We start from the raw sequence: 8,394 nt of genomic DNA, 5'->3' as shown, positions 1-8,394 counted from the left end.
TTACATTAACAACAATACCATAGAAAATTAAGCTAAATGTTGAATGTTATGTATTACAACAACTAATTGCACAATTTTTTACCTAAATTGTATAAAACATTCAATTCTGTCAAACAAAAATTGAAGGAGCGGCACATTTAACAATAATGTCCTAAAAGTAAAAATAAATGTTTTAATTTTTTTTATTTCAAATTTGCCAGTCCTGTCCTGATTTTTGTTTGCATCTTAAGAATTTCTTACCAATGACTTTGACAGTTAATTTCCTTTATTCCTCTTGTTGGTAACACTGCTTCTGCTGTCACTATTCAAGATGGCGAAAGCCAGCTTGCAGTCGTAGAGTTCAATGAATTTTTTAATTTTTTACAATTTTAATTTTATTTTAGATAAACAAAATCTGTCAAATTTCAATGTCGTGATATTAAGTTAGTGTCCAAGCATTTGAAGTGTTAATCAACCAAGTAGTCTACTCTAATTAATTAGAAAATCGACCCAAAAAGAATAAAACTAAAAAATATTTACCTGTCAAAATTTAAGAATTTGAAAATACCTCTATTCCTAGAATTGCTCAGACACCCAGGTAAATTTTGTAGAAACTAATAGTATTACATATCAGAAGAAGCAAACTTCTTCGTCAAACACAAAAATAATGGAAGTTATGCAATATGAAATGGCACGCAATATGACTTTATTATTCTTTTTTGAACGATTGTTGGACAAAGGGGAGCCTAGAACTCTTCACGATTTAAGTTGCCAATTCGGCTCCAAGGGTTTTACAAAAGAGATGAGGCAAATTGCTGGTGGAAGTCAAAGTGGGCTCAAGAAATTTTTGACACAGTACCCTTCCCTATTTTGTATGGATGGTGATTATGTTACTGTTAACACTTTCCAAACTTGTAGCAGCAGAGATAGCTCAGGTAAGATTTTCTGCATTTCTATTTTGTTAGTTGCTAAACTAATCTTTCATATAGTTATTTGTCACCTGTTGCTAATAATGATTATTCATCAATTGTCATAAGACACCTGCACATGTTTTACATAAGAAATGTTTTATTTATGGTAAAACAGTATATGTAGAAAATTTGAAACATCTTTAAAATTATGTTAAATCTGTAATCATGCCAACTACACCAAAATGCAGAAATTTTTAGACATAATACTAAAACAAGTATATGACTTTCTAACTAGATTTATACTTATGGATCTGTAGTTTTGAACTAGATATTGTAAATCATGTGTTAAAGTCCTCAAACGCTAATCAAATTCCAAAAATTAGGAAATAAACATAATTGTTGTATAAAATATTTCTGTTATATTTTCCATATTTACAGAACAGTACTAAGAAAAAGACTCATATAATAAAATTACTGGTTGAAATTAAGATTTATAGTCAAAATTGAGAAAAGATGTGTTTAAAATATTAAAAAAAGATGAAGAAATGTAAATATGTATATGAAATATAAGTATAAATATAATGTATAAAAAACATTTGTAGGCATATAACATTTTAAACCATAAAACAAAGAAAAATAATACACAATATGATTATAACCACTGTAGAAAACATATCCATGTGTGCCACACAATTTTCTTTAAACATTTTGCATTAGACATGTACACAGATTTTTTAAAATCATCAATGTGCAGGAATTTTAAGCTTCAAAAATTCATAATATTCTAAATATATCCACAAATTACTTATAAATGTAAACATGTTGAAATAATTCTCTTGGCAAAATATACTTAGTGATATTGAAACTTCATGATCAAGTTTGTTAATAAATCCTATAACATTTAAGAAAACTGCCATCTTCACAATATAGGTTTTGATTCTTGAGCTTCTCCTTACTATCAAACCTCATGTCAATCATTGTACTAATCAAAAACTGCCAAAAGATGTACTAAAAAATTTTATTTTCATTTGTAGCCATAGTCTCTAGTATACAATATTATCTTTTTTTTTTCATGTCTTGAAAAAAAAAGAATACAATAAAACTATTCTAAATTAGTTCTAAATCTCACATTTTATTAATCTTAGCACATTATTAAACTTCTCTGTAAATATTTTTTATAAATCAGTGTTTTGTTTTTTGTCTGTACTGTATGGTAGAATAAACTAAATAGTTATTAGATTATACTATACTGCTAGATCCAATTCTATAGTCACATAATTATAATATCCTATTCATATCCTAATCAGGCAAAGGCCCCGAGACATTTGAGGCCCTCACAATTAATCCTTGGGGTCAGAAATTGTTGGTGACGAAACATTTTATATTTTGATTATTTTTAAATATTGATAATTGCAAAATGAAGTGACTAATATTAATGAATGGTGTCAGTAAGTGTCTCCCTTTTTACAAATTAGAAGTTAAACAATTGGACTTGCCTTTGCCAGAAATAAAGTTGTAAACGGAAGGCAGAAAAAATAAGTTTTTTTTCTTCTGCAAATTCTTAGCATGTAAAATTTCTTTAATTAAATGTCTCCCTGAATGGCACTGTCGAAGAGCAAAATATTTTTGGCAGAGTAGTTTTCAGGGTTTTATTATCAAACAAATTTTCTTTTGAATTCATGAACTATTATAATATTATTGTATTTATAATATAACATTTCATATCTATCACATAACTTGTGAAAACATATTGATAATTTAAATGACAAAATTGAAAAGCAGTGTTTATAATAATAATAGTTTACAAACAGATTAAATAAATGTAAACATTTATGTTTTAAACATAAAAGAGAGCTTATTTAAAAATATATGGACTAGTTTACATATGGCGATACATAATTTAAGATACATAATAATTTGCACATATGAATAACAATTTCATACATTTACTAAGAGGTCATTTTCTACCTAGAAATGTAATTTATGCTAGATAACAATTTTTGATGATCTACAATATGCACAAGAGATAAAAGTTTGAACCTATACTATGATTCAACAACTTATCTATTCCAAAGAAGCATGTCAGAAAGAAGCAGAAAGCTGGGCAAAAATTAAATCAAATATGTTCTACTTTGCTAAGGAAGTTCTTGATAAAAGAAAGATAAACTAAAATAAATTGTTCCCAGTGCGAAACACTCCATGATTTTACACAGAAGTGAAGGAAAAAGTAAAAAAAAGGAAACAGTTCAATTGAAATACATGCCAACTAAGACCCAATAAGCATATTTATGATAGTTATGACAACTATACAACTAAACGCATGCTCTTATGTAAAATAAAAAATATGGTTCTTTGAGTCCAAAGAAAGGAGCTAAAGGAGCTTACAGATCCGAAATATATAGAAAAGGATATTATGTAGCTAAAAGAAGCTATGTTTTGTTCCTCTTAGAGGCTCACATAATCTATTTACCACTTCCAATGGAGAATTACAACAAATGGATCTGGTGGTTGTAGCCCCAAATATGGCTCCAAATTGCAGGTATAAAAGGTCTTGAATTTGTATATACTGTTTAAAACTGCATCAACCTCTAAATGCCTCCAATTTTTCATCTATTGCGTCATATTCAAAGGTGTGTAACCGTTTTTGCAATTAAAAGTAAACATTTCAAAATCTCTCATATGGGACAAAATTTATCTAATAATTTTCTTTCTCCACATGAATCTATATTGTCAAATCTTAGGTGTTTTAGTAAAAATTTCAATCAGTACCTGGATATTGTTAACCAAAACATCTCAACTCCTGTACCATCTTTATTCCAAAGTTTGTCTGTGCTTAACCTGCTACTTTTTAAATACACCTGCCAGATATAGTAATCCAATAAAAGAACGATTTTATAAAGCATCCGTTTCTTTTGCGTTCCTTTCTCGATTATAGTTATCTTGAACGTGTCTGAAATAATGGCTATCATGGTATCGTTAAAAAAATATTTCCAAATATCTAGTTCATCCATTTAGTAGTTGTGTCTTTACCAAGAAAGCCCAACAGAAACCATCATTTCAACACCTTCCTTATCAGAAATTTCTTATTCTGTATCACTATTTTAATCCATTTGTTCTATGTTATTTTCTTCTTCATCTTCGTCTTCGTCATCGTCGTCCTCAATATTTTCATTCTCGTCGTCATTTTTCAGGCATTCGTCCGTTAGACATTGCAAACGTACCTGTTCTGCCTCATACGCATATGTGCATTTTAAAATTCACTTTAACTGACAAACGTTCAAAATTTCAAAACTATGTCAAAGAACAGAATGAGACTGACACTTCATGAGAAGAAATCAATTAACATTTGTGGGAGGTAAATGGGCGGGCTAGAACAAAGGGTGGGTAGTTTTTGAAAAATTGAGAAGTTTACGATCGGTGTGGAGATTTTGTCCGAGCCCCAGCCGTGGAAGTTTAATAGAATCAATCAATCATAACGTTGGTAAAGCACTTAAAGGGTCTCAACCTATTCTGCGCCATTCTGCTCTGTCCTTTGCTTCTGTTTTCCAGTTGGAAACACCGATCTTCCCAGCATTCTGTGTTACGCAATCCACCTTAGCTTTGGCCTGCTCCGTCTTCTTATTCCCACAGGCTGCGCTGTTAAAATCCTTTTATCATGTTCAATTCTGGGGCTCGCTACAAGTCCTGCTCACTGCAGACGGTTTCGCTTGATTATGGTGGCAATATCTTTTCCACCAACATTATTCTTGTAGATATTCTGTAGTTTAAAGGTATATCTACGCCTCCATATTCCGTTTTCACAGACCGCTCCGAATATTTTGCGTCATACCTTTCTTTCAAAAGTCAATAGGGAGGATTCGTCGTTTTGTTTAGGGTCCAGGCCTCTGATGCATATGTGAGAACGGATTACGTTCATGTAATACATTATAAATTTGACGAAATAACTCAACTAGCATTGCAGCTTTACTATTAATTGTTTCGTTAAATTGTTGTTATTTTCAATTGCTGTAAATTTATGCCGTTTTCAGTCTAATTATATACGACCGGAAATAATGTTCTACAAAAAACTTTTTCTTTAGTTTAAAAAAAGATAATGACGAAGATTTTAACCTCAATGTAACGTAACCTAGGTGGCAATTGTTGACAAGTAAGCCAAATAATATAATAAATGCAACCTGTGCTTGACTGAGCGTTTCCTCAATGCTCTACATTTCGGTGATGTTAAACAAATAGTATAAATTTTTGTTTCGTAAACGTTTAAAAATTCATAATGAGTAAAATTACTTTCTTAAATGCAATGCCACCTCCCGCATTATTGCTTAAGCGAATATCATTTCAACCTTGACAAAACAAGTTCGCTTCTTGTCTATGTAGAATATTTTATTATGTTTAGCTGCAATACTTTTTTACATGTTTAACAGTATTTATTCACAAGTAAAAAAATAATCTATGCGCATAATACATATGTAAATATTGATATGAAGTGCGATGTAGGTATTTTTTTAAATAGGTGCTGTCGTTGTCAGTCTTGGAGATATTTGCAACCAAATTGTAAAAATTTTAAAGTTTATTGGTTTTCTCATGCATTATATAAATGTTACAACGGGATATTCCGTAGTTTTTTCTCCTTATTTCTTTTTACACATAAAGGCTTAGCCTGTCTGTATTTAAATCTATATGTAACGAATTATAGTTCTCGTTTTTCTTACTGGTTTGCCTCAGTTAATTCTGTTGTTTAGGTTTGTTCCATTGCTCTCTTTTTTTTTATTAATTTACTATTGTGATTCGCTCCATGTGTGTGTTATATTTGTACTTTTTGGCATGATACTATGACTAACAAGATAGGATCTTCCCGTAGCACAAAATCGGTCGTGTTCGCGCATGCCGTCATTGGAGAGTAGAATTTGAATTCTTGTTAAAGTTAAATGGGATTTTTATGCATTCTGTGATGAAATTATTCAATTAGCAAAATAATAATATTAAATAAAGGTTTAATAATTACAATAATCGTACACAAAAGGATATCCCCAAACTATTTATTAAAGATTATTTATTGACACATGCAAAAAACTGACATTACGAACGTGCAACTCTCCAATTACGTCACGACTTATGCGCAATATCTTATCTTCTTAATCATAGTATCATGCTTTTTGGCTCTGTATCTGAGTGTTTTTTCGCATGGAATCATTTAAAAGCTTTTTCCTTTTTATGTAGACATGGCTCTGTCTGTTGTTCAATGGCCTCAATCTCCATTAAGTTTTCGTTATAGTCCATCGTTTTCGAGATCTTCCCATTTGATCGTTTTCGTAATTTTAGTGTTGTGTTTAATAAATGGCACTGTACAAAAAGCGACTCGATGAAAAGCTCTTACAAGAAAACTTTGATAGTGTTGAGCACCATTACAATTACATAAAACATATTGGTGGGATGAAGAAAATCGAAGAAAAAATAATGGTTAAACGAGATAAATACCACAAACACTTAAATATAAATACTGATCAAAGTAAAAACGAATATCGAATAGCTCAAAGAAACGTACGAGGTGCGATAACTAAGAAGAAAAACGAAAGCTGGGAAAGAAACTGCTTCAGAATAAACACTTACTTGGGGGGTAGCAGAGGCACCGAAAGCTGGAAAATACTTCGATCTCTTCGACAAGATAAAACTAAAGACATCATCTCACCAAACAGCCTAGATAAATATAAAAGTGTTGTTCATAAGAAACGTCATCTCTATTAATGCTCTATTTCGGAATTTCAAGTTTTTAAAGATATATTCCAGCGTTGAGATAATAAATTTAATGTGCTCGTTAAGGCTTTCTTGATTCTTGTGTTTAAGAAATGCCAAAATTTCTGCAGAATCAAAAGTTTTTATAAATATATGAAGCCTAGGTGTACAAAGTCCAGGTGGGGATTTTTTATATCAACGTTTTCGTGAATAGAAATGATATTGTCAAACAATTAGACATTTGAAATAGCGGGATAATCGTTTTAAATTTGAAAAAGTTTCAAATTGTGCAAACAAATAACTTTTTTAGCTGCAGCTGAAAATTCGCCATTCTATAGATTTTACTTTTTTTTAAATTCATGTAAAAAGCTTTCGTTTAATGGGTTACATAGGTACATTTTCAATCAAGTTATTGTTTTTCCATATGAAAGTATAGTACTTCAAGAGTATTCACACCAAAGGCTATAGCGGGATGAGATGGTAAAATCTGCACTCGGCTGGATTTTTATTTTTTGTTGGGCACTTGAAAGAACATATTTAGAAACTCTTTTACCCAAATTTGTAGCTCCCTATGGCCCCCTATATGAAAAAATGAGTTTTTTCGAAAAAAATTATTCCTGAGCTATCGTTTGCTTTAAATAATCTGAGAAAATTAGCGCATAAATTTTAAGGTCCTCTCATTTTTTTCAGATTTTTGGATCAAAATTCAGCTCAGAAAAAATATTTGAATTTTTCAAAAAAATTTTAGGTGATGTACTTAGATAATTTTTTGCAAACTTCTAAATAATTATTTTTGGTGTATTTTTTTCGGTTCTTTTGAATGACTGGGTTAGATTTTTCATTTTCGCATCGGAAAATTGTCAAAATTGGAAAAAAACCATTTTTTTTTTTATATTTTTCCCATGTTTTAAGCACATAACCTCATTTAAATGTGACAAATAACGGATTTTTGTTTCTCTGTCCCCTTTATTCGAGTGGCGATTATCATTTAAATTTTTTCATGTCCAAAAACACTGATTTTTTCAGATTTTTTGGATAAAAATTGAGCTTGGGAAAAATATTTGTTTTTCAAAAAATTTTTAGGTTATGTTCAGCTATTGTTAGCTCAATTTTGATTGAGAGAAACAAAAATCGTTATTTGTCACATTTAAATGAGGTTGTGTGCTTAAAACATTGAAAAATATCAAAAAATGGGTTTTTCAGAGCGAAAATGAAAAATCTAAGCCCGTCATTTAAAAGAACGGAAAAAATACACGAAAATAATTATTTAGAAGTTTTCCAAAAATTATCTACATAAACTAAAAATTCTTTGAAAAATTATATTTTTCCTGAGCTCAATTTTGTTTAAAAAAATCTGAAAAAAATCGAGAGTTTTTTGGCATGAAAATATATAAATGATAATCACCACTCGAATAAAGGGGGGAGAGAAACAAAAATCATTTGTCATATTTAAATGAGGTTATGTGCTTTAAATATGGGAACAAATATCAAAAAAGAGAGTTTGTCGTATTTTGATCATGTCTGAAAATGGTAAACCGGATTGCGCTATTAGAAATAAAAAAATATGTAATAAAAAATCGTTATTTATTGACATACAGTTGAGTTTATATGCTAAAACCATGAAAAAAAACATCAAAATATAGGTTTTTTTTTTAATTAAGATTCGTTAAGATTATACAAAAAAATGTTTTAAAAACGATGAGAATTGGGAAAATGCTAAAAAATATGAGACGAAAATTCATTCAAGCTTATTTCAAAACTTTGAACTTCATTT

At 30.0% G+C, this 8,394-nt stretch overlaps 1 protein-coding gene across 1 annotated transcript in view; it reads left to right on the top strand.

Moving 5' to 3' along the window:
• Positions 1-285: 285 nt before the first annotated feature.
• Positions 286-8,394, top strand: part of egl (Egl_like_exo domain-containing protein) — a 51,892-nt gene continuing 43,783 nt past the window's right edge. The window contains exon 1 of the mRNA XM_072525472.1: positions 286-914. Coding sequence (XP_072381573.1) covers positions 647-914 — 268 coding nt within the window. The 5' untranslated portion in view covers positions 286-646. The remainder of the gene's footprint in view (positions 915-8,394) is intronic.

The sequence above is a fragment of the Diabrotica undecimpunctata genome, chromosome 3 (genome assembly GCF_040954645.1).
Source record: "Diabrotica undecimpunctata isolate CICGRU chromosome 3, icDiaUnde3, whole genome shotgun sequence".
NCBI classification, from domain to species: Eukaryota; Metazoa; Arthropoda; class Insecta; order Coleoptera; family Chrysomelidae; genus Diabrotica; species Diabrotica undecimpunctata.
Note: the sequence above shows the minus strand (reverse complement) of the source record. Positions and strands in the feature narration are given on the sequence as shown.